This window comes from Acanthochromis polyacanthus, chromosome 20 (assembly GCF_021347895.1).
Source record: "Acanthochromis polyacanthus isolate Apoly-LR-REF ecotype Palm Island chromosome 20, KAUST_Apoly_ChrSc, whole genome shotgun sequence".
Lineage (NCBI taxonomy): Eukaryota > Metazoa > Chordata > Actinopteri > Pomacentridae > Acanthochromis > Acanthochromis polyacanthus.
The window spans coordinates 27,237,149-27,264,828 of record NC_067132.1 but is presented as its reverse complement, the minus strand read 5'-3'; the positions used below and the strand labels follow the sequence as shown (position 1 = coordinate 27,264,828).

The following is a 27,680-nucleotide window of genomic DNA, read 5'->3' as shown; positions in this document are numbered from 1 at the left end:
GGAAGCTTTGGGAATGTAGATGCAAATTTGCAGCATTCAAGGGGAATAGGACCACACAGCCGTCAGCAGGGCTTCCCCACCACTTCCCTACACTTTTTTACCCTAAATAGAGACGTCATCAGAAATTTTTTGGAGTTGGATTGGAAGCAATCATCCAAAAAGAGGGGTGGAGAGAGAGAGAGAGAGTGGAGGTCCAATACTCCCAGAGTTAAAATGCCTGGCTGGGAATCATGTTAAAATTTCCATTCCTCGCTCCAAATCGATCGTATGGGTCCCTGCTCTCCAATATCCATGGTCACCTTTGCTATAAAGTAGGGTATTACTTCTTTAATGCAGTGGAGTTTCATTCTGTGACCAGTGAGGAGAGGAAGGAAAAGAAATGTATCTAGTGACCTCAAACGCAAAGAAATGACGGCTGAGGATAATGAAAGAAAGGAACCTGAATTTATATAAATATATAGATATATATGTGTGTAGTTCATGAGCGAGATTTGTTGCTTGAAGTCCGCCCATGACATCGGCTTGAATTATTTCCCTCGTCTGCCTGTTTAACTCCGGCTGGCCTCCACGTTAATACAGTATTGATTGTTTATCTGTAATAACACGGCGCTGCTCGGGTGACAACAGACGGGGAGGGAGGTAAAAGGGGGTGCCGCCGGTGGTAAGGTGGTGAGAGATAATGCCCTCTTTTGACTGGTGCCTGGCGATTATGAATCTGGGGGTAAAGGGGGAAAAAAAACGAGGCGCCTGTACATATCCTATCTGGCAATAGTCCAGGTGTGAAATGGGAAATAGAAACTGGGGTTGAAGACGTCAGTGCAATGTGGCCGCCGCTCGATAAGGCTGTCTCCGAATAATTCAATCTCCTGCTCCCACCGTTCTGGTAACTTCCCCGGTTGCCAGCGCCGCCACCGTCCACCCCTCAACTCTCTTGCCCCTGGGCCCCGGAGCCCATATGGCCAGCTACAGTGTCTCTCCCTGACCTATGGCCGGGCCTGTTGTTGAGCCAAACCCCCCTGAGGAGCTCGGTAATTACAAATAAGCTGGAAGTCACACCAGCCACGAGGAAAAAGGTGAGTGTGATTAAAGATGTGTGTACAGCAAAGTTCAAGGGGTGCTTCACTGGCATGTGGGCGCGTCGAAATCGTGCGTCTCGGCAGCGCTCGGGAATCAAATGCTAACTCGGATCAATCAGGCTTCTTTGTTCATTAGACTCGTCCGTTCCCCCAAGAGTGGCAATAAAAAAACAGCCCATCACAGCGCTCATTTCAGTGATGAGGCCCCGGCGTCCCTCAGGGATAACAAGCCGAGGTAAATAAACATGAGTCACAGTTAAGGTCAGAGCAGATCGCGGCCGTCTGTTGTTCATCTCAGAGGATGCCCGAATCCCTTTTGACATGATTGGATTGAGAACTGTGCAGAAAAGATCCTTATTTACCAGCAAACGCCGCGGGATCCGCTCAGAATCGCATCTCGGCGAAATGAAAAGCCGGCTCAGGAAAATATGTATGTATACGCGCCATTTGAATTCTGATGCCATCGCAAATTACGTGGCTTATTCTTGAACAGTATTCATGCAATTTGTGCTATTTTTGTTTGTTTTTCCTCTTTTTTTTAAATCCCGAGGCTGAGCTGAAGTCCTGCCCGTGACAAATGGCTTTCTTAACACTCGACTGCCTCTCTGGTTTTAGTTGGGCGCAGTCGAAGACGAATTTTTGTCCAATTTAAGGCAAGTCAAAAGCTGGAGAAATCAGTGCACGTCTCAGACTTCTGAGAGTCTCCACTATAAATAATGTAAAAACAGGTGCTCCTAACTGTCGCCGTGTTATTTTATGGTGGGTTTCGAGGAAAGGTCATTACTCTTAGTCATGAGGGGGGGGGGCACATTTTCTCCGTGCGGCCCTTTTTATTAGGGCCATATTTTAGGCGTGGGTGATGTCTTTGTTTTAGCTCCATGTATTATTTAGTGTTGTGTGACAATTGTGTTTGTGGCCGCGTCGCCGCTGACCCGCTGTTACAGTCGATATGCGCCTGGATGGAAATGTGCTTCCACGTCGCTCCCTCTCATGTAATTGTCACAACAGGGGAGGCCGAGAGAAACGTGGGAACACAACTCCTCCGCTGATTTTCAATTCACTGCGCCAAGTTTGACCTTTGTGTAGTCCAATCAATGCGTCTGCTTGTGGAGACGCACTATTCATTTAAAAGCAGCGGCTCCGGCATGATCTAATATCCTGGTAGGGCAATATTATTAGCAGGCAAACAGCGTTATTGATATAGAAATAACAGCTTTTAATCACCAGGCTTATTGTGAATATTATCCTTCCACTGATGCAGCTCTGGCCTTTTGCTCCAGACTTTGCAGGGCTTAAATGTACAGAGAGAAGAAGAAAAAAACACACAAGACTCATGCGCTTGACTGCACACGGGACATGCAAACACTTGGGAAATGCTGATTTGCATAGAGACGGAGGCTCCAGTAACCACCAGTGTATTGCCACAAAGGCCACAGTGGGGGGAAAGCAGGAAGCCGGCAGACCTCCCATCCCTGCCCCCCCTTCAGTTTTGCTATTATTGTCAACCCCCTCTTCAGATGACAGCGGTGTTAGACCACCGACAAAACGTGCACACAGGAAAGCAAACATCTGCGAGCCCCGGATGAATGCCATTAAGCTATTATTTCTTTGCTCTTTATGTGAGAGGATGTCTCGTGCCCATTTGTTCTGCCGTCGGAGCGAGGATGACCACATCTGTTTGCCACCGGGGCTACTAGGCGTTATTAATCTTCGCGAGAGGACATTTAGCGAAATCAAACCTCCATTTATTAGCCCCTAGCACGGCGGCTGAGGAACTGGCGAGGGGAGATAATGACTTTAAGCTCCCATTTAGTCAATTAATTCTCAGAAGTGGAATCAGAAACTGCTTGCTTTTTTTAAAAAAAAAAGAAAAAAGTGAGAGTCTCTGTTGTTTACGGTTACATAGTTCAAAACCCAGTCATTATTTGGCACTAGAGCGAAATGATGCTACCCCGAGTACACTAGGAGAGCCAGGAAAGGAGTGATTTTTGGAGAGGAGAGGCCCTTTAAAATAATGTGCTTAGAGGGTTCTCTTCTATCCGCTCTGTCACTCCATGGTAAACACAGCCATAAACACTGCTGCAAGTTCATAGAGGCCCATCTTTGTTTTTGTCAAAGTGACAACAGGGAGAAGGGATGAGGAGAGAGCGAGCTGAAAGACGGAGCAGTGTGCCGAGAGCTGGCAACCCGCAATTTAGTCCAGACTGTGGAGACATAAAATCAAGTGCACTAGAGGAATGGTTACTTCAGGAGCCCTCTGTGGGTTTCTAAACTGGGCCACTCCGGCGATGGTTTTTTGCTCCGGACTGAGTGATGCGGGCTCGGCTGAATGATGGCGCGGGAGGAAATAAGTAGAAAACAGGCAAAGTAGCTCCCATTGACTTGGCCCAGATTGTATGATTTATATGGGTTATTTGGTATGCATTTGGGCAGCCAGGCAAGGTAATGTGTTTGCAGTGAGCTCTGGAGCGGTGCGCCGGGATGAATGCTGTGGGCTAACCCTGCCTCTGACAGGGATTCTATGAGCTAATTTGTTTGGATTACTGTCATCCACTCAGAGGCACAGAGTCACATCTGTGTCATGTATGATCGGAAAATTGATTAACCGTAAAATCCACAATGTGTGTGTGTTTCATACTAAGGATTTATGTGTAGTTTGTGTAATGAAAAACTCTTATTTCTCAATTCTTTAGATGCACATTGGCAGGAATCGGTAGGAAAGAAGCAAACGTCTCCATGTTGACCATCCAGTTGATGGTGGCCGAGCAGTCGCTGGTGGTAGTTCTGACAGACTTGGGCACTTGGGCTGGCGTTTCTTGTGCATTTTCTCAACAAAAGAGTACAAATGTAGAGCTTCATGTCGACTTTTTCAGCAGCGTTCATGTAAAGAAGGTTTTCTAAGTTTCAGAATGTAGAGTAGGTTCGAAAAAAACTACTCTTGGTAGGAATAGGACCGATTATTGGATCCAGTACTCAGCATTTTACCACTTATCAGTGTTATGTTTTTTAACCTATTCCCAATACAATTAATTGATTTAAAAACCAATTTAGTTTCATGTAAGCCAGTACTGTTGGCTCAGATGAAAAGGAAATATTGGTGTCTAAATTTAGGAAATCTGTGAAGCTGTTTGGCTACTTTCAACATTTATCCTTTAGCGTTGATTGGCTTTTACTTATGCCAATCAGATAATGCCGTGGGCGGGACTTTGAGAGACAATTACAGAAGCTACAGAAGAAAGAACAATGAAGCTGTAACAAAGCCAAAGTAGCTTTTTATGTGTTTTTTTTACATTTATTTATTGTATCAGGATTCATTTAACCCTGTAAACCCCCAAACCCGTTCAGAAATCTGCAAAGTTACACCATTCGTGTGAACAAGAAACTAAAAAAAAAACAGAAAAAATTCAAGATTGCACAGAATTCTATCAAGAAAACAAACATAATCTCAGCTTCCAAATCACTTCATTTTTATTTAGAAATTGACCAACACTGAACAGCGTGTACTAGTATATTGTAATACTATGCAACTATCAGAGCCAGAAGCCTGTGACACCAGAAATAATCCTTCGGTTCTTGACCTAATCATGTGGGGAACATGGATTTCTGTCAAGAAATTAACATCATGTCAGCTTAAAAATCGCTTCATTCTACGTGTCTCGTTTAATAATTCACCTGAAATTAACAGTTTGGTTGTAGATCCTGACAAAAGTAAAAATTCTGTGACTGTCGGGGCACCTTAGAAGCAATAAGTGACTCATCTGTGACCAACATTTACATGGCAAAAATTTGAACTGTAGGCAGTGTGTTCACAGCGAACATAAGAGATAATTATGAAGCCAAATTAAAGTGTAAATAGTAAAATATCTCTAGTATGTAGAGACACCATTTGTTTTTCTAGTTTTTCTGTCTTGGTTACATATTTCAAGGATTTTTTTTTCACTTTATAGAAAATAAATCTTGTTTTTTTTATGATTTAAGGCATTAGAAGTATGCTATAGTGCATGAAAGACGTGTCTGAGGTCTCTCTACTTCTAGTCATGGTTGTGCTGCTTCCATAGAGGTGCAGGACTTTTTTTATAGTGAAAAATGAGCCAACAATGTGGAAAAAATGTGAATAAAACACCAAGAAGTGGCTTGGGAGTTCAGAGGGTTTAACATGCAATACCTCTAGTAACGGTCTATTCACAGAAGGATGAAGGTTTGAAGTTCTGTTTTAATTAAACATATGAAGAAGATTAAAAAACTAAAGCATTTCCGCAAAGTTTTGTATTGCAGTGTAAATTTTGGCACGCAGATTTTCGTTTTCACGCGTGTGTTTTGGCTGTGGATGATGTTTGTGCGGGCGAGTGTTGGTTACACATCTTTGAGGGAAACCTGATTTGCTTTTTAGAGGCAGAAAGGGGACTCAGAGAACCGTTAACTAAATCTTGGTGCTATTCCAGCGCTGTAGGTTGAATCCTAATTTTCGACTGGAGGACTCTGGTGTTTTGCACTACAGCGCTGACATTCAGTCAAGAATTTCTGCTCAGCTTTGCATTCCAATTTGACTGGGGATTTTCAGCTGTTTATTCGGAGGCGTTTTATGACGGTGATTTTGCCCTCCTCGATCCTGGGTTTTTCTTTTTAGTAATGTTTCCCTTTCCTGTAATATCCCCCACAACCCCCTCCACATCTTTCTGAAATCTCCTTTCAGTGATCAATTTCCTCACCTTAATCTGCGAGGCCTGCCTGTACATCACATCGGAGCGGGGTGAAGTTATTTTCAAAACAATGCGGCAGTGTGTCTAGACACTGTTTCCCAGCTAAGCAAGAGATCAATACATATTGACAGGTAGAATTTTTCTGTTTGGTCGCATCTGCATCCATTTCGTGTCCCTGCAGTGACAAGGGACAAGATTTTTTTCCTACGTTTTTTGAGCGCAAACGTTCATCCACATGCTCATTTTTTTGATCGCTCGCCACGGGGGGTGGTGGGGGAAGAACTCGGCTGTGAACCACTGACCCACATGAGCAACAAGACAAATGGCGAACCCCAGATTTGGGTCAAGCGTAGTTTCTCCAAGTGTGAGTGGCGGCCAAAGACGACAACCTGCACACATTAGCAGCCTTTAAGGCTCTCCTCTGTGGATTGTAACGGCGCCGCGTTACCTGTGGCACCCAGCCCTCCCATCTTTCTTACCGCCCTCCACATCTCCTCTCTCCTGTTCGCTCAACCCCCTCCCCTCTTTGGCTGACATTCTCCTCTCTCACTTTTAATTGCACCCCCGGGGGTTTTTCTGGGTTGCTGTGGAAGTCTCCGGCTCAACAGGCGCGATAGGGTGCTTTGCCATGTCGCTCATATCCCTCGTTAGGAGGAGAGGAAAAAAAAACACAAGCTGGAAGAGGTAGAAGAAGGTGAGACGGGTGCGGCTGAAATCTAAGGGGTCAGTACCGAGTCTAGATTAGGCTAAGAAAGGTCCTTTGTTGTCGAGCAGCACATGTGCACCAGAAAAGGCCATTAGGCGGCCAGATCCGATATGTATTGATGAATGCATTTGTGTGACTCACGTCGTCCCCGTCTCTATCCTCATGGTCCCGTGTTCGATAAAGCCGATAGATACATTTAATAACTAATTGTTCTGATTCAAAATGTTATCCCAGGCAATTCTTTGAGCGTAGAATCATGGGGCATTCAAACATTGGCACCAGACGCATTAATCTTGCTTACCCGGCACCCACCACAATGCGCGAAGCCTTATTGCTCCACGGCGACTCCACACAATCTGTGACAGGCAATTTAAAGCAATTTACTTTTTTCATTTTTTCATCAAGTATTTTTTTTTTCTTCTTTTTTTAATGCAATTAAATGGCACATGATACGAAGCAAAGTCGGGCAAGGCGAGAGAGAGCGAGACAAAAAGGGAGAGAGAGAGAGAGGGTGTGAAGAGGAGGGAAGAAAATAAAGGCAGCCTTGTGCTTGTTGTAAACACTGCCTCTTAACTGGGAGAATATAATTATGGTGTCATGTTCTATTACACACCTTCATTATGACGACGGTGCTCCCTGAGAAAGCGAACAGAGGAAGACGAGACCTGTGGCTTCTTTTCTCAAAAAACCACCGATGATGACGGGCATTCGAGGAAGATGGAACGCAGATTCTCTCTTTCTTACGTGGTTTTGCTCCCGTTCCTCCTTCAAAGTCGAGTTAATTACAACTTTTTGGCTTATTTTTTAACAACATGGCTACTCAAAACAGTTACTTTGAGGCACAGATTGCAGGCAGCAGAACCGCTGTAGCTCTTTTCACAACAATTCTAGCAAGAGACGTCTGTCTTAAAGCATAATTTGCTCTGATTTAAGGCTCCTTGGATACACAGTTTACTTAACTTTATTGAAAAGACGCAGTTTGTTGACATGCAGTTTGCACATGTGCACAGCAAAATGAGCGAGAAACACCGAAAAGGAAGATTTAGTCGCACAAAATGATGCAGCATCAGCTGTGTGCAGCTAGGATGATTATTACCAAAAACAAATGACTTTAAGCTGATGTTTTCAGCTTTTTTTATTATTATTTTTTTGTTAAAAATCACCCCAGTCATTCTAGAACAATGAATTCTTTCCAAATAGTTAAACTCAGTTCCGTTAGTCTGGTGAACATTCCTCAATTTTTGTATGCTACAATATTTATAATGCAGAAAAAAACACATTTATTTCTGGCATTTTGCATCCCTACTTTAGGTAACCTTTATTTGGAGGTAAGACTAAGAGTAAACACACCCAAAAACATGGAATTGATGGTCACTATACAGTTGTACCGCCTACAAACAGTAATCAATGCTTACAAAGCTTTCAGTGGACAGCTTGCTCCAAATAATCGTGTCTATGTTGGGTGTAGTGTAGATAAGGATCTTTGTAGTATTGAGTCCATCTCGGCAATAATCTAAGAATTACGTTGGCAGCTATCTGGTGAAAATTGCTTTATTTTCTCATATTGCAAAAATATATACACTGCAGAAAGACTCGAGTAAGCGTGTCTACGTTGGGTTCAGTGTCGTTAAGGCGAGTCTTTCTTTGTAATATGGATGCCATTCCAACATTAATCCAAGAATTACATTCTATAATGCAGAAAAAATGTAACTTTTTTTCTACAATTATGCAGCCCTACTTTAGATAACCTCCGTTTGGAAGCTAAACTAGAAGTGAGCACACCCAAAATAGTGGTAAGAATGGTCAGTATACAGTAATATCATCTGCAAACTGTGATAGATTCTTAAAGTGGACAGTTCCTTCCAAATAATTGTGTATACGTTGGGTATCTGTGTAGTCCGCAAGTCTTTCTTTGTAGTGTTGAGACCTTATCAGTATCAATCTAAAGGCGCCATTGTGTCCAAGTCTTATGAAGCTTGATTTTTCCTTCACTCTCCCTTCATCTTTCTTCCAGCTTCACTCTTGTGCAGCACAAATATAGAGCGGCAAGCGTTTTTTCCGTCGCCGCTGGGCTGCATGTGGCACCGCGGCATTCTTAACCTGCAATGACATCTTTTGACGTAGCAAAATAAAGCTTTAGCTGACTTACTCCTAGTCGTGGTCCCTTGTCAAGAGAATTATCAGGGCAGGGAGCTGTACAATATGGCTTCCAGGGTATGACAAATGTGGTCAAGGGGCGAGCACTCCTCGGGGACAGCGGAGCCCTCCATACAGGGAAAGCATTAGCTTTCCACAGTGACATTATGAAGAAATCTATTGAAAAGGCCGGCTTCCCAGTGCTGAGGGACTGGAGGTAGAAAGCTTCATGAGGCTACCCCAGAGACCGACTGGTATTTCCAACCACGCTGAAGCCTACAGCAAATCAATAGCTGAGTGTCCCACATGCTCCTCACCAGCGTCAATTAAGTAAATTCATAAAGTCGAGTGTGCTGGGAGCTAGAGGGGTGGGGGAGGGAGGGAAATAGAAAAAAAATAAAAGAGAGAGGGGAAAACACAGATAGAGAAGAGAGGAAAGGGAAAGTCAACCAGCAAATTTGGATGGGAAACAGAGCCGTGTGATTTTAGAGGAAGTGTGAGAGGCTATTCCTCCACGGGCATTATTAAGAAGCCTGACAGTCCATCTCACTTTCACCTGCCTCCATCAGCACACGCACTGTTGACCTGGGAGTCGGTGCTGAGCCAGGCAGAGGACACATGCAAAGTGACTGGCTTTCAGCGAAAAGCCCCGCGATAATGCATATCAGCTCAGGCCTGTGCAAGCAAAGTAGGCGGCGGTGGAGGGGGGATGGTGATGGCGATGGTGATGGTGATGGGACGGCGAGGCTGGAGGAGGGGGGGGGATGGTGACGGGGGAGTTGCTATAAACTGCAACGCATGAGGGAAAAGAGAAAGAGGGGACCTAACCCCCAGCTCCAATTTGCCTCATAAGGGGAAAACAGGGCATGCCTGGGCTGCCTCTGCAAGACAGGTAGCGTAATGGATGGGCCGCTGTCCCAGCCTGACTGCTGACGCTGCTCTGACAGGACGTTTCTGCCTCTCCTTCAATGCCCCCCTCGCTCTCCCCGTTTGCCCCTTAGTGTTGTCACGGTAACTGCATCTGATGTCCAACTTTAAGCACCTGTGTTCTGGATGCTGAGGTTCCAACCCAGCATCTCTGCTGTTTGAAAGTCACCACAACTTTGGTCAAATGTTATCTACTTGGCACGGAATTTGCCATCAGTCAGTCTTGTCGGCGCAAAAAATAAATAAAAATACAAAACAACCTAACAGCTGTGGAATTACTTTAATTAAAGGCCAAAATCAACCATCCGAAAGTAGGAACCTGTACTGGAGGATATCATTAAACTTTTTTTTTATTGGTAAAATATCGTTTTAAAATGTTTTTTTTATATGCCGGAATACATCTGGAGTAAAATAAGCAGTCAATACCATACAAATGTCATTTTTCTAGCAGTTTATTATACACAGATTTTTATTTTGGTTTTTTTTTTTTTTTAACAATTTCCTTTCTTTTTACAGGTTTTCTCTGTTTTGTTCAATTACAGATAACAGCTAGTAAAATCCCAGAAGAAAAGTTTAAATGTGCATGTTAGCGGGCCAAAATTGTAGATTTTAGCCACATCAAAAATCTATATTTTGAGAAATTGGCTCTTTGGCAATGCTTATCCATGAAATAACACTTCATCAATTAATTAAATAACCAGAAATATAAATATTTGTACAGATATTTGCCATTATTTTTGAAAAATGATTGAGATTAAGGACTGAAATTTTGTCTATTTTTTTTCTTTTTTGTTCTTTTTTTCTTTTTCTTTTTTTCTTTTTTTCTTTTTTACAGGAGAAACCCGTAGATGGCCAATGCTTTGTTTATTTCTTCTACTTCTACGAGCAAAAATATGGCTGTGCTGTGTCCTTTATTACAGCAATGTCATAAAGCAATCAAGTTTATTTGCTCCAAAGCAGTTAGTGGAAACAAGCCTAATTCACATTTCATTTTTTGCAAAATTTCCAAAGCTTTCTTTAAAAAAAAAAAAAAAAAAGCGAGGTAGTTATGTGGAAACAAGGCTTCTGATTTCAGAGATGAGTTGTTCCAGGTTTAATCAATGACTGAAGAGGGATGTGAACTCTTGGACTTTTTGAAATCTTTGAGTTTTGGACTGTCGATCAGATAAAAGAAGAAATCATCATCGGTTGGTGCTCAAAAACTGAAAGCACATCTGCTTAATACAGAAGTCAACCAGTGTGTTGATTAGCACGTATGTCTAAACATACTACTAGTCCTGACAGCAAGAAAAGCTGTTTTATTTTTGATGTTTGGCTGTATAATATGACAAATTCCCCAATAAAGAGGAAACATTTGCACAAATAATGAAACTTACATGTTGGGGACCCACACGGAGCTGCAACTGACAACTATTTCTATTGTCGACAAATCGGTTTGTTATCAATCGATTAGTTGTCAGGACTTTAAAATGGCAGAAAATGGTGAAAAACATCAATCTGCCAAATCTCAAAATGACAAATGTATCAATTTAGTGTCTCAGAAGTGAAAGAAACCAGAAAATACTCACGTTTAAGAAACTAGAATCAGAGATTTCAGGCTTTGTAATTTAATAGTTGCCAACAGTCAATAAACTGTTGCGGCTTTAACGTGGACTCGTGTGGACAAGGTCTTAAGTAGCAAGTAAACAATCCGGAATGGTACCAGATTCCCATTTTCTTTTGTTGCTTTGTTTCCTTTATTCCCGTTTTCTCTCTTCTTCCCTGTGTGAAGCATTTTTGTTTTGAAAAACGCCGCGTACAATAGATGGAGTTCGTGATGTTGTGCAGCTCACTATGAGCCGTTCTCCGTTGGGTACGAAAGGAGCAAGAATCTTTACATGACGCTGGAGTCTGTGGCCTCGCCGGACCCCGCAATGGGCTTCTGAAAGCGAAAGTAAACAAGACAGTCGAAGCGTCTTTATGAACCTCCGCTGGTGGAACAGACAAGAGCCAAGCAGCTGAAAACACACAATTGTATCAAGCTCTCCATTATGTTTTGAACCGAATCTTTCTTCGGCTCTGACAGACGGGCACAGTAAGTGAAATATGCAGCGACTGTATTTTGTTTATCGAGCCGAACAAAGACGCCCAGCCGACATCAAACCTTCCCGTACAAAAAGTTGCTACAAAGCAGGCGAAGCATCTGTTTGTGCTGGATCTCAGCGGTGGTTCTGTGACACTGCTTGATGGGTTTTTTTTTTTTTTGCTTCATTTCTGCGTATTTTTTGTGCAAACGCTAAACGTGGCGACAGCAGCAACCTGGCACCTCTTCCTCTTCTCTCGCTCCATTTCCCATTCCACTCCTGTTTGCAGGTCAGGCTACTTAATTCATGTCCGGAGACGGCGTTTCCTCGCTCCCCCGGCATGCCGTGCGAAGGGGAAGCCGACCAGATCTGTCGTACATTGGTGTCTGGACGCCTTCTGAGAGCACGCGATATGAAGGAACTCTGCAGACGCTCCCTAACGGACACAGCCGATAACCCTCCCACCAAACCCCCAGCTGAGGACGGCCTGGATATCGCCCCGCCGCCCAGGAATAATGAGAACAAAAGCATAATACATGGCCTTCTTTCTACCCACCCTCCTCCGCCGCCTCCTCCCGTTCCTCTTGTTCCCTTTCTTTCCGTTCGCCGGCGCTGGCCTTCGGAGGACAGAGAAAAGAGGACGGGCTGGGAGAAATAACCGGAGAGATACTCGGCTGCCCACGTCAGGGCCGCCAGGTTTTCAAATAGTCATTTTGTTCGGTATCTTTACACTGATCTTAAGGTAATAAACTGGGGTTGACATTGCCCAGGGTCTCCGCTGGCATTCTGCTGGGTCCGATAACAAAGTGTGCCGAAGCAGATAGTTGGAAAAGATAGATGTACGCTCCACGTCCAGCACTCGCACTCTATTAGATGTTGATTCAGGGGCTTAATGCAGATAAAGTAGCTCTACACATGCTGGGAAAGATGTAAGCCGCATACATTGATGTGTAAAAAAAAAAAAAAAAAATTCTAATCTGATATTTATCAGGTTAGGCAGCACTCAGCATCACACGTCAATCACATGACTGACATTCAACATACAGTGCAGCGGTCTGTGCACATGAATGTATATGAGGGCTCATGGGGATGTGAAATTTCAAGTTGCTTTTCTCATTTCGGTCTCGTTTCTGTGTTTGACCCGCATTCGATCACTCAAAACCCTCTGCCCCTGGTGTTTTAATGAGTACAGGTTTCACGATGATGGATCCGTGTGAGGAGTATGGCCACGACTGATGATTATCTGCTGTGATCTTTTTTTCTAGAAATACCTGTTTGGGTTCTCAAAAATTCCAAGGTGATGTGTTTACATCGATCGCAGGGCATTAGGAAGTTTGGTCTTGTTGGGGTTGCTGTTAAAGGCCTGTACAGATCCAATTTGAGGTGCACTACAGACTGTTAATGAAATAAATCAGAGCACAATACATCATTCATAAGATCAGCATGGACTCTGTTCAGTTTAATTTTCGGTTATATTACAGTAAATAGAGTGAATGGCAAGCGTGATGTAGTATTTTAAATAATTGTGGGATTAAAAGCGCGCTATTAAGTCAAATTAGGGGGACATTTTGTTCAATTTTTAGCTTTGAATTTCTGTTCACACAAACAGCAGCAGGAAAACCTCCGAAAATTGGCTTCATTGTTTTTCATTTTTACACAAACAACACAAATGGGCAGATTGTGAGTTTTTTTAATTAAAGATTCGCTGATCGACAAACATGTTTTGTCAGTTTGAATTTGGAGCATGGCATTGGAGTGAACTGACAGCAAATTACCAGACAGATTTTCATCATCAGTGCTGCCAACCTGTACCATTTTCATTCAAATCCACTGGTACTTTAAAGTACACAAAAAGCTGGTGACACTGTTGGTTCTTTTTGCAGGAAATTATTCTTGTATAGCAGCTAAAATCACAGTCAAGAAGCTGCTTCTAAAAATTGGCATAAAACATCAGAAAAGTAGTGTAGACTTTAAAAGGTGATAAAAAAATGTGTGCAAAATGTAAAAAATAAAATAAAAATGTACATACAGTGTGCAAGAAAAATGTGTTTAAATCATGTAAACAAACTTTTAAAAAATCACCAAAACTATTCATATAAATACAAAAACAGAACAAAAAATCTAAAATAAATGGTTGAAAAAACAAAGAAAAAACTTTTAAATGACGCAGAAAACAATGTCAGTACAAAAAAGTAATACAAAAGAATGACAAGAATATCTAAAAAAAACCCAAAATGAAATAAAATAATACCATATATTGCAATACAATGGCAGCTTGACCAGTAGAAAAATACTTTGAAATCATGTAAAATAACCATCTTATAAAAAAAAAAACATTATTAAAATGCAGTTTCTAGCCTAAATTGTACGTGCGCTCGTGGCTTTTCAATATTTAATGAAGGATATTTACATGCATTAAAACAATAAAATGACCTATAAATATGTTAGAATAATGATATATTACTGCATTACTGGGCTTTCTGGTAAAATACTATGTTTTTAAAAATACATTTTACCCACATGTGCCCAAATAGTTCTCACTAACACTGACTTGGTAGGTTCTAAAGTGAAACATGCATTGGTTCTAGTTTGTGAATCAAGAGTCTGTTTGTACATGTGTGATTTAGATTTAGCTGTAGATTTATTAGAAGCTCTTACAGACTCATAAAGACTTCAGGGATGAAACCTACTTAAAAGAACTGCTGAATAACGTGAGACTGACCCAGAACCTGCAGCCAAGCGACAAAAACAACTTTGACACAATTGTTTAACTTGTACTTTTCTCAGGTAATATCAGTTGTAAATAGTTGCATTAATAATTAAAAAATCAGTAATTCAGCAACCTTTCCAGATGTTGAGTCAATTGAGAGTTGCATAAAAGCAAGTTTTAGACGTATCTAAGCTTGCATAATGAAAAGTTCGGTGACCGAATGTGGCCTTTTGACGACATTGAGCCACCACCGGTGTGAGTCATGGCCTCAGTCTGGCTGCATCGTTGGTTCTTATGTATTCAAAGAGCTGTTGACTCTTTGTGAGTTTGTGCAGAACTCAAATCTTTGCCAACGAGTGTCCAAGCTGCCAAAATGCATAAGAAGAAGGAGTCCAGAGATGGATGATTGACGAATGCGTAATGTCATTTCAGGATGCAGTAAATCGATTGCAACACTCTTGACCTTGATTCTTTCCATCTTGTTCCCCCTGAGGACCATTTTTCGAGCTCCCTTTGCAAAGGTAAACTGACAAGGGGCTGTATGGAAAGTTCAGAATTAGCATTAGCCTGCTGTTACCCATGTATTTGCATAGTAGCACTCGTTGGCAATGGGTAAATGTGTCTTTAGATATTGTTCAAAAAGACTGAAATGCTGCCATTTACATCCAGCATCCATAGATTATAAAAGAACATCCAATGATGAGCATTTTTCACAACATTCTTTATGTTTTAAGCATAAATAAGGCGTAAAATCGTAACAAAAACGGCAATTCCAGCTCCGCATTCAGCCGCTGAATGAAAACAACACGTGCTGGCATGAGATGGAATGAGGCAGAGATGTGTTAAGGTTTTACAGCAAGAATTTTTCAAGGTTGGCAGGGCTGTATTATCCACAGAATGTAAAAAATAAAATAAAATCTGAGATATATTATGGTTTAAACCAGAGAGAAACTGAAAAATCTAAGCCAAATAGGTATTTCAGTGCTTTACAGGAGTTTGGGGCCAAAATTTCTGACGAAAAACACCTTTAGACACACAAAAAAATCTAAAAAAAATTAGAATTGAAAACTAGACACCCAAAATGTTGGTAAATGTTAATATTAATCAAGAAATCTTATGAATTTGCTGTTTGTGACTGATTTTTAGCATCTTGAGCTCACTTAAAGCAAATGAAAACCTTTCTTTTGCATTGTGTAACTTGAAAACAGAAAAGTTGTGCTCCTACTTTCTGGAATTGGAGTTTGTTCTTAATTTTGATGCATTTTCTCTTTCCATTGGACTAAAACACAAATTAAAAACAAAGAATTTGAAAGTGAAAGCAACTTCTAGGCTTCACAGTTCCATTTTTTTGTCATTTGTGTTATTTATTCCTTCTCTAGTGTTGGCTCAGTTTGCTTTTTTTGGGGGGTAAACGTGCTTCACAGATCTTTTTTTTGTCTTTATTTTTCATGAAGAGAGAGACATGTTGAGGGGTTTTTGTTCTTGTGCACTTGATCTTCATTCAATCTCAGCTGCAGTGCATCTTCAAATAAAAAATAAATAATAAAAGCCGAGGACTGGCTGAGTTGTTCTTGACTGCAGGTTATGAAACAAAACGAGAGCTTTGTGCAGTAACAAATTGCTGCCTCCCCTCCCAGTATTGACCCTCTGGTTTGTCTGTGCAAATGTTTTTCAGGTGCCGGTTGCCGCCCCACGTCAGTCTGAGGAGCCTCTTCCTGTTTCAGTAGATTGCAGCATGAGAGCTGATCCAATACTCTGACCGAAGAGACGACAGAAGGCCGTTGGAGGTGGTTGGTGGTTGGAGGTGGTGTGGCAGCCATGGACGGGAGGAGAGTTTGCCTACTGATGGTGCTGTGGGCCATGACCCACCTCGGCTCTCCGGGGCTCGGCCTCAGGGCCCTGCGAAGGACTACAGGGGGGCGGAGGGCGGGACTGACGGGGCAGGACGCCAACGGAGTGCCGCTGAGACGCTCGAAACGAGGATGGATGTGGAACCAGTTCTTTTTGTTGGAGGAGTACACCGGGACGGACATGCAGTACGTCGGAAAGGTAACAACCTCCTTTCATCAGACACTCCACAACATCTAAATTACAGACTATTGTGGCTGATATTGGGCATTTTTCCAGTTATCAGTGTCAGTATTTTTATTGACCAGCTATATATAAATTAAATGCACGACTTCACCTCTCCTCGCTGTGGTCTCAGAAATGTCTCTGAAGCACAGACTGAACAGGAAACACGAGCCACAAACCAGAAAAGTAGCTGCACTCACAGTGGCTGAAACTATGCTAATGGCTAGCAGCTAAGTTAGAAAGGCAGCCACAGTTCACCTAAAACAGTAATTAATATCTGTACCATAGTGGACAATAAACGTGACAGATTAGAAAGATTAAGAAATAGAAGAACAGCAGATGTAACTACAGGAGACAAACTGATCAATAAACCAGTAAATTAGCTTCTCTCACAGTGGCTAAAGCTATGCTAAGAGAGGAACATGTCCTATTTTAACTCCTATTTCTGTTTTACATATTCAATCATAGCTGCTCTTATTAATAAAGAAGTCTAGTTATGAATGACAAGTTCTCTACGATCACATGCTGATATGAATGTTTATTATTGGTTATTGGTCCAAACATAAAAACACATTATTTGTGATTTCTGCATCACCAGCTTGAATACATGTCAGGTTCCCATGGCAACATGATACATACAGTGTGTGATACTGTAACTACGCTGCTGTATTTGTTGGTTTAAGTAATGTGCACCTCAACAGGTCTGCACATAAAACATATTTCACGAGCTGAGAATCCTTCATCACTCATAAAGAATAATAAGAACACCATGATATCAGTTACCATGGAGATGTAGCAGGTTAAAGGAGAGACAGAACTCTGATTTTAGGCGCTCAGTATACCTTACTAACCCACTAATCTCTCTTCGTGGTTGAGCCTTCAGCTTGTTTGGCCCAGAACCAGCGTTCAAACAATACAACATGTTCTGAAAGCTCCCAAAACACAGAAATATATATAAATCAGCTACAAGATTTCTCCTCAGGAAGCGATGCAGAGCAGCTTTTGAATTCATGCATTCAAATTCAATGACACTGAGGGAAGTAAAACATGATAATATGTTAACTAGGGCAGTAAATTTAACGTTTAAACTCATTTGTAGATTTTAAAGTGTATTGAGTGCTTACTGAGAGCATATCAAGCTTTTTAAAACTAAATAAATGAATCAACAACCTGCTAAGTAACAGAAGCAGGTAGTGAATACCTGGTCAGATTCACAGTCCTGTCCACTCGTTCTTTGATCAGATAGATGTCGGTTTGAATTTAAAAAGTGTTAAACTGATTGATCCTTGCAGAGTCCTGGGAAAGCTGCATATGTCAGTGAGTAAAATCCTGAGATTTTTATTTAATTTTGCTGTCAAGGCAGCAGAAAAAACGTACTGTTTTGGAATTTATGCTACTTTTAGACCACATACAGACAAAGCTTACAAGCTTAGGGTGCTTTTGCCTATATTTGTGGCTGATTTGTACAATTAGAAGCAGCTTAGTGTGTCTTATTTTAAAGATTTTGCATGTAAGCAATGCTGGTTTACAGGGAAATCTGTGTGACTCTCAAGGAATTTGACTTTATGTAGTGAAAATATAGATATTAGTCATGGTTTAAGAGCGCCCAGAGGCTTTTAAGGGGATCCTGGATGTTTTTGTTTTTTTTTGCTGCTTCCTCGAAACTCAAACTTACACTTCTTCAGTTTCCCTCTTGTGTTTGTTGGAAATGAAGAAAGGAAAGCGTTCTGTAGTTCGGCGAGAGCAGCCATAACCACCCATCATAGTTGAAAAGGAAAAAGAAAAGACACTCGAGCATCATTAGAAAAACTCAGGGCGACCAGCCGGCTGCACTGTTAACGTGATGAGTGGCCTCCGAGAAGAAGTGAAACTGCCGCAGCACTGACCACTTTAGTGACGTCGATGTTTGCAGCAAGACTTCCATGTCACACAGTATAACTGCGATTCCTGGAGTTGCTTGTTAGGTGTCTTTTTCCCCGACGTTCTATTGTTTGTTTACCCTTCTAGGATGCTTTTTTTTTTTTACCTTTCCATGTCTGTGCAGCAAAACATGAACTTTTTACATGCCGACATTTGAAAAAGTTGCTATTTTGGTTCATTTGAAAGTGCCTCATTATCTACTGTCTTGTCGATACATATTTATGAAGACGGCGTTTGGCTGGTTTTGTTTTTTTCATCCATCAGTCCAAATGAATGCAAATGTCTCCAGATATCTCTTCATTTGCATTTTACAGTCGCACAATAAACTCTAAACTTTGTGATACAGCAATTTTGGTAAGTTTATTTTCTATTACAGTGCAGCAAAGGAGGGGAAACTAAACTACCTGTGGTGCCTTTTTTCTTAGCAGCGTAATGGATTTGTAGAGGATGTACGCAAACTACACTCACAGGAAAAGATCGGCTCTTAATGAGAAGCTTCTGAACAAATAGCATCCTGTGCAGAAAAGTATCGCTCTGAAAATGCACCGATCATCCTGTCATTGAATAGCCGACATGACATGAGACTCTGATCGGGTAACGCTCACATATCGGACTTCCATCCATCCATCCTTGGGCTTTGTTTGCTGTTGGCTGTCCGATATATTTTACGCTCACTGTCAGCTCCGTGGCGGCTTGCACGATGTCCATTCCGCTCACATCAAGCCGTCCTAAAGCGGCTGTCTCACCCTACAGTGAAATACGACTTCCTCCGAAGGTATTATTTGTTCAACAGAACGAAAACACAGTGTCGACCCAGATAACATTGGGTGACGCGCGGGAAGATGGGCCAAATAATGCTTGCTTTACATGCAGCCGAGCGGAAAGTCAAGATATCTGTCTCCTCTCCCAACCTACTGTAATTGAGGAGATTGTGAGGCGTCGTGGCAAGGTCAGGACGGCTGAGGGGGGGAAAGAAAGGCTGTTTTGTGCGAGGAGTTGAATGGGCCCGGTGCTTTGCATTCCTATCGTGCGTCCGCGGAGGATAGAGTCATCCAACCAAATGAGATTCTGCAACATACGTCCTCCCCGAGTGAGGGGGTTGACTTTCAGTCCTGGACTAAAAGGATTACAACGCTCGCCGTGGAATTAGGCGAACAAATACGGGAAGGAACAAAAAAAAAGTTGAAAAGAACAAAAAAAAAAGATCAAAAGTAAGCACGGAGCTTGATCAAACCACTTCGTCTTTGGAGAGCGGTGATTGATGTGCCACTCGTCCTTTTAGCTTGTTAAAGGACTAATAGCAAAAGAAGAATGGATTATCTGAGTGTGGTATACACTTAGAGAGCCAGAGGCCGTGGCCTAAGAGTCCATCTCCTGAAGACACCATTAAGGCATCAGCCTCCGAGCTGCACACTTAATCATGACTCTGAGCGCTTGTTGTTTCCCCCCCTAAGTACATGCAGCTGGGTGCTTTTCCTCATTGTCAGCTCAGTAGCCGGTTGTCACATAGGATTGTAGTATGTAGATCTTATCTGATTGCAATTACTGTTTGTTAATTGCTAGATAAAGTACAAGTGATGAATGAGGCCCCAAAGGGAATGAATAGCTTTTTGAGTCGAACACATGGCTCAACGCAGCGAACAACCATCTGCATCCGTATCCTCAGGTGGAGGCCGTGTTTTGGCAGAGTAAGATGGTCTGAAAACAGGGAAAAAATACAAAAAAAAAAAAAACTGCAAGAAACACAAAAGAAAAAAAGGCTTTTGTCACTGCAAGTGACATCATGGCAACCGGAGAACACAGCATGGAACAAAACCACTTTTGTTTGTGGTGGAAAAATGAATTGGAAATAACACAATGACAGGTTATTATAAACAAGGGAGCAGCTCTTGACACACAGTAAAAGATAGAATGATGAAACTGCACTTGAATTACAACATCCCGTCTCCAGTTATTTGGTAAACTCATTCTCCCCCCAGTTGCTTTTTCCCTTTTTTTGGTCTTTCTTTTTTTTTTATAACGGCTTTATCGAGCTGTGAAGTGCTAACAAATGAAATTGCAATCTTTCCTGAACAAGCGTAACAAAAGCAGTTGGAATAGAAAGAAATTAAGAGAAGAGATGAGAGGGAAACGACGACTCTGGCAGCGTCTTCTTGGGGAGCTGGTTGGCTGCTAATCTTGCTAATCTTGCTGTATTGGCCAATGATTTTTCTGTTTTTTTTTCCTCTTCTTTCTCCTGCAGGAGGGGAATCGTTCTCTGCCTCTCATTAGCAGGCGAGCTGCATACAGGCCTCAGAGGGCCTCGGCTGTCACTGGGGGAAGAGAATGTTTGTTTATTTCATTATTTCTTACTTTACCAAAGGGCACATATCCACTGAAAATGGTTAATGGCCTGTGGTTGAGGAGTGTTTGTGCTGCACTATCATATCTCATAAAGTATTTACAGCCCCTGATAGGCCCCAGTGGTTCTGGGCCTGGTGGGTAGACTCCACAACATAGTCCCTAGCAAGTGAGCAATGTTCTCTGTATGTGAACAAACACCCCAACAAGCACACAAGCCTGCAAACACTTGCCTCCAGTAATGCTCTACGACTCACAGGAAAGACAAAAAAAAAAGCAAAGGCTGATGAACACAGACATAATATGCTCCCCAGTGCTGCGTGACTCAGTGGTCGAGGCGACCTGGGGAAAGGACTGGAGCGTCTTGTGGCAGCCGAGTGGAAAGGTGCAGGGATTTGTGTGTTTGTTTGCGGGGTGATTTCTTTCTTTCCCCCTCTGTTCTTGCTCCCCCATTACCAGCTGCTCACCTTGGCAGAGAGGCAGGGAGTTTGCAATATGGCACAGGCCTGGCTGTATCCGCGCCATGGCAACCCCTGTAGTCTCCAGCGGCGACCCGGAGCGCGCGTTGGCAGTGTTTATTGATTAGGCGATAAGTTCCCGCTAGTGCGCCAGGAGGGGGCGACTTCAATTACGCTCCCCACTCCTCGGCGGCGGAGGACCAGGGTGTGATGAGGTCTTGCGGTGACGAGACCCGGCAAACATCTGTCTGACAACGTCGCAGGGGCGAAGCGATGTCTGATCGAGATACGCCAACAGCAGTGGCGCAGCACCTGCAATTATCTCCACGCTATCGCCTGCCTGCCGCCACTCCAGACACCCGTCGGTTTTTGTCAGGACCAGATTAATTAATCTTTTGTCGTCAGCATTCAGGTGTCTCTGCTTTAAAGTATTTAGTCGACCAGGAGTTACTCACATGATGGGAAGCAGTCCTGCCCGCTGACCACATTCCTGATTAGAACCATTCCATTTATTAACCCCCTGAACTCCAAGTCACATTTTGACTCATTTTTTCACGGCAATATAAAATCCTGCACCTCTATGAAAACAGAAACCATGACTAGAAATAGAGAGAACTCAGAAATATATGTTGTCTAGTTATAATACGATAAATCACAACACAAGAAAACCCAGAAGTTCAATTTCTTTGAATATTTATTTTACAAAAAACAGATTTTTCCAAGTGACACACTTGGAATAAATACATTATATGTACACTACTGCTCAAAAGTTTGGGGTCACTTAGAAATTTCCTTATTTTTGGAGGAAAAACTTTTTTTCATTGAAGATGACATTAAATTAATCAGAAATCTAGTCTAGATATTGTAAATGCGTTAAATGACTCTTATAGCTGGAAATTTATAATGGTATATCTATATAGGGGTACAGAGGAACATTTCCAGCAACCATCACTCCTGTGTTCTAATGCTACATTGTGTTAGCTAATGGTGTTGAAAGGCTCATTGATGATTAGAAAACCCTTGTGCACTTATGTTAACACATGGATAAAAGTGTGAGTTTTCATGGAAAACATTAAATTGTCTGGGTGACCCCAAACTTTTGAATAGTAGTGCATATATCGATAAAAAAGTTCTTCAGTTTTTGTCTCATGTCTCATTGGTTCCTACTGAGTCCCTTATAGCATTCCGGTTGCACCAAGGATTGCATTTTTTTTTTTTTTTTTACAGAATGTAGTTACTGCAAACCATGTATTTTTGAATTTTTAAAAAAAATGAGCCGTGCAGACTAAAGTCATTTTACGAAAAGTAAAATGACTTTATTCCAATAAAGCAGGAAGTCACAGGTGAGTAGTTCAAGGACCATTAAAATCAGAATCAGAATCAGAAGAACTTTATTGTCATAGCACACTTTCATATACGATGAAATTTGGTTCCGAGCTGCCCTGCCAATGGCAGCTCGGGCATCGCCACAGAGCAGCGCGCCTGTCTTGAAGAAAAGAAAAAAAGAAAAGACATTTGGGATCGGGGTAGGGATGGCAGAGGGTAAAATGAATCTAACAATTCAAGTTTTAAAGTTTCTAATAAGTAGTGTAACATTAAAAAAAAAAAAGAAAACATGCCTTTCAGTCCTGTCGGTAGATTTAGAACGCCTTTATAGCCTTTTTGAAAAATAAATTTCATTTTGTTTTGTTGGGTGATTTCTATTCAAATGTCTTACAGAAAAGCAAAACAGTCTTTAGTTGCACAATTTTCGAGGATTTCTTGTGCATTATATTTTATTGTTTTCAATCTTATGTTTTTTTTTTGCTTTGGAGTCAAGAAATATTCAACTTTAGTATTTTAAAAGACAAAACAAGGGGATTTTTGTCTGGAACAGACTGCAGTATTTGTTCTTGGCTGGCAGAGAATAAATATACATCATACGTTTCGTTTTGTGTTGGGAAACCAGACAAAACTAAAGACTCTGGGTGTAAAAATGATCAGAAACAGCCTCGTGTACAGCTCTGACCACAGTATCCTGCAGCAAAGTAAGTACAAACTGTTTACAACCGCCTATAATTAGAATCTAAACTATCATGCCGGGTTTTATGCATGATGCATGAGACACAAAACAAAAGATGTCAGATGTCCACGAGATAGAAATGTATGTTTGCCGAGCTGACATTTCACCTTTAAGTCTCTGCAGCTCCGACTGCATATCTCAAGTTTACACATCACCAGACATTTGATGGGCTATTTTTGTGCTCACTCTGAGGCTACCATCTGGCTACAGAGAAGCCAGCCAGTTCTCGACAGGCCAGGACACAAGGCCTTAAAGGCTAACTGGCTAATTGCCCTAAGCAGCCCATTTCCAGTGCCATCTTTTTGGCCCAACTCGAGTGAAGCACAAATGGCGGCCAGATCGAGTCTGCGCTAACATTTGCTGCACTTGAAGCTGATTAATTTCACAAACAAAGACGGCTCGCCTCTAAGTTCTCACGCGCAGATGTCTGATGAGTGCCACTTCACTTCTCAGCCCACTTCAAACTGAAAGACGAAGCATGTAGGAATAGAAATAAATATCTTCTCCTGTGAGAAAATGCATACTGTTGGAAATATTGTGGTGTCACTAAGCAGAGGAGGCTAATTGAGTGGAAGGTTTTGAAATATATATACACGTAGCATTTTCTTCACGATGGAACGGTTTAAGTAACTGCTTAATAGTTTGTTTCACAGCTGATTCTCTGCTAAGAAATCCTCCTCTTAAGCCATTTTTTGTATGCAATTGAGTCCTTGAAGTCTTATTTTCTCAGAACGGGAGAACAGTTCAACCTGTTTCCAATGCAAATCAGTGCGTTTCAAGTATTCTCTGAAATCAAGTTTCATTTTTCTTGATGTGAGTGTGACTTAGTGCAACTTTCCCTTTTTCCTTTGTCCCTCGGGATACAGACGGCAATTTGAGAAAATTATCACAAAACTGTTTGACACAGTAAGTTGCTTTAAAAGAACAATTTGACATTTGGGGAAACACTCGTTTGAGGAGACTGACATCAGTCTTGTGTCTTGGTGATAAATATGAAGCTGGTGAGCTCAGCATAAAGCCAACCAAATCTCTTCTTCTAACCTGACAGCATCCAAACGAATGAGCCTGATGTCTGAACCTTGCTCACTTCTCCGTAAAAGCGGTTTTTTACCCACATTTCAACATCTGTTGGTCTAAAAACCTCACAGGGAGCTAAAGAGTGCCAACATTACAAAACCTTTGTTCACTTTGTCCCACAGTTTCACATCTATTGCAAACTCTCTAGTGAACGTCCAGGGTCTGTAACAGGTCAAATTAGTGAGACTCATGATAACTGATTTAATCTGGATTTGACAGATTTCATTGGTTTGTAGGAGTCTTTCCTCTAAGTTTATGAAATACTTGCAGCATCAGACAGATATTTATTTTACTGTTGATAAACGTACATTAATGTCACACACGTAAAACAAGAAAAGCACTTCTGCCATTCTCAGTGGATAAAAAACATGACCTTGGGCTGAGCACAGGTGTGTTTTGCATGTGTACATTACGTACGGATATGGAATCATCTGACCTAAATATGTAGCAGGCGGCAGGAATTCATGGGACTCGTAAACACCTGACAACTTAATCAATTGTTCCTTGTATCATTTCAGACGGATAAGTCCTGGTAAGTCATCAGCGTTGGATTTGTAGTAGGATCACAATCATGTGATCGTTAACAGGCAGCTGACGTATAAATATTACATGGCCTTTTAACGCTTGGGCGTTGGAAAGGATTCTGATTGGACAGGGAGTGGACGTGACGTATCCCTGTTTACCGGAAGAAAACAAACTCCATTTGCCGCGGCATTTCTTTTTAACAACAGCATGGAGGGACAACTAATAATAAAGTTTCTGTGGGTACCAGCACATGTAGGGGTGAGGGGGAATGAGAGGGCTGATGATCTGGCCAAGAGAGCTTTACTGAAAAGGAAAATAGAAATGCATCTGAGGATCAGCAAGAAAGAAATCAAAAGTATTATCTGGGAAAAAAAGCAACTCAGTGTGGCAAGAAAGGTGGGATGGAGAGAAGAAAGGGAGGCACCTGTATCAGGTACAAAAGAGTGTCAGAGGTGGGAGGGTGAGTAGTGGATACAGGAGGGAGGAGAGTGTGATGACCAGGTTAAGGTTGGGGCATAGTGCACTAAATAAAACACTGAAACTGATTGAGAAGCACCAGACTGGTTTATGTGAGGGTTGTCAGGAGGAGGAAGAGTCGGTGGAACATGTAGTTCTGAGGTGTAGAAGATATGAGGTGCAGAGAGGGGAGCTGATGGATAGGATAAAGGAGTTAGGGGTGCAGGAATTTACACTGAAAGAGTTGCTAAGTATGGAAGAGAGGGCACAGGTTAGGGCACTGATGGATTTTTTAAAGGGGACCGGGGTTTATAATAGAATATGATGGTTAGGTAGGGATAATGATAGGAATAAGGGGTGGTAGTTGGCTTTGGTGTGGAGAGTGCAAGTTAGAGGGTTTTTTTTGTTTGTTTTTTGTTTTTTTTTGTTTTTTTTTGTTTATTTGTTTGTTTGGGTTTTTGTTTGGTCTTTGTAGTGTGTGTTTGTAGATTTGATAGTTTGAACTAGGTCGGGTAAAGTCTGTAAGTCTACTGTCTGGTCCACACTCCGGAACAGAAGGTGGCGGTAATGCACCAAGAAGCTGGATGCCAACCGCCGTAAAACAAGAAGAAGAAGAAGAAGAAGAAGCCGACTAATAAGGACGATTTTCGCTTTGCTTTTTTATTGTCGTTTTGAAACAGCAACTCGACAATGACGTACTACTTCTGTTGCGTGCTCGCATAGATATGAATCAGTAGATACGACACGCCCCTCTGAGCGGCGTGCCTACTGCGACACTAAGCTAGTGGGGGCAAAGTTTCAGTGTTTTCCATTGATATGTACGGCGTGAAAACTAAAACAATAAGAATGCCAGCTCATTGCGCTGCATACAGTTGCACACTACGTCGGACCATCGAGACAAGGAAACTTGGAATAACTTTCCATCGGTAAGAATAGTTTTTGGCTCTTTTTTCATTATTAAATCTTGTTGAGAGCTTCCAGTCCATGAGAGCTAACTACTTAGCCACTAGCAAAACACTAACACAAGCTAACAGCTGGACAACCAAATACCAGACGATTAATAGTAGCTGTAGTATAGCTGTACAAGCAGTAATAGTAATACCAAAAATTCTAGCAACAGCAGTAGTATAAATAGCCGTTAGAGTCGTAGAAGTAGTATCAGCATTTGTAATAGTATTACGAGTTGTAGTAGCAGTGACAGTATCAGCAGCAGTAGTCAGTGTACTACCACTAGTAGTAGTTACTATTAATACCACCAATACTAACTGTAACCCTAACCTAGAGAGAGAAAGAAATAATTAAATGATGGATGATAAAATAATAATAAATATTAAACAATGATTAATATTAATACTTAAGTTGTTTATTGTAAAAGTAAATAAATTCTATGCTGTTTTAGTTTATTTCCTTGTTATATGTATATGTCATCCTAAAGAGAGAGATAAAAAATAAATAATTAATAATAATTGTGTTGTTTATTGTAAGTGTCAAGAAATTCTATCCTGTTCTCGTCTAGCTCTTTGTTATATGTATATAACAGCCTAGAGAGAGATGCATAAATAAATAATAACAAATTCATATTAATAAGAAATATATTAAATTTACAATTAAATCTTTTGATCTTAAAACATTTTCTATGTATCTAGGTATTTACATTTATATATGTAATGGCTGAACTTAAAAGATTCCCTGGCCTATGGACCTAAAGAATAAGAGAACTAAAATTGCTGGCTACATTTGCAGGAAGCCTTTTTCTGTGTTATTGTTTTTTAGATCAAATATTCTCTATTAATAGTACATGTTTTGACGTTGACAAAGTAAACCACACGAAAATGGGTTGAGAAATGAGCAAATTCTGATTTATTTTCAATGTACATGCATTGCTTTGAATGGGAACTTTGCCCCCTCCAAGATGGCCGCCTCGTCGGCACGTCGCTTAGCCGGCTGCTACAGCGCGCTCGCATATTTACTCTTCTATACATATCTATGGCAGATTGTCGCTACGTCATCGCTATGTGAGGAGCCAAGCATGCGCAGAATGACCGGAATTAACTAAAGCGGAATTAGTTGTATACAGGGATAGAACTTACACAGGAATTAGTTTATTCGGAATGAACATCGGAATAAAGCAGGTAGATTATTCCGAATTAAGTTTATTCGGAATGAACTTTTAAATTCGGAATTAGGTGTTCACAAGAACATTTTAAAGCGGAATTAACTTTTATTCTGAATTAGAGAGGAACAAAAGGTCCCATGTAAACCCAGCAAGTGTTCACATCATGGTTACAGCGACGCTGTGCCAGCTGCTATATCTGGCAATGGGAAATCTTTAACAAAGCCATGGATCCAGACTATAAGCCGCATCACTGCTAAAATGTAATCACTTGGTCCTTGTGTCATTTCTGACCTTCCCTAAAAATTTCATCCAAATCTGTTTCTCTGTTTTTGAGT

General features: G+C 41.5%; 1 protein-coding gene across 1 annotated transcript in view; it reads left to right on the top strand.

Moving 5' to 3' along the window:
- LOC110961341 (cadherin-10-like) overlaps positions 1–27,680 on the top strand; it is a 77,104-nt gene that overhangs the window by 10,043 nt on the left and 39,381 nt on the right. Inside the window, exon 2 of the mRNA XM_022208922.2 lies at positions 15,994–16,367. Within this exon, the coding sequence (XP_022064614.2) occupies positions 16,137–16,367 (231 nt within the window). The 5' untranslated portion in view covers positions 15,994–16,136. The remainder of the gene's footprint in view (positions 1–15,993; positions 16,368–27,680) is intronic.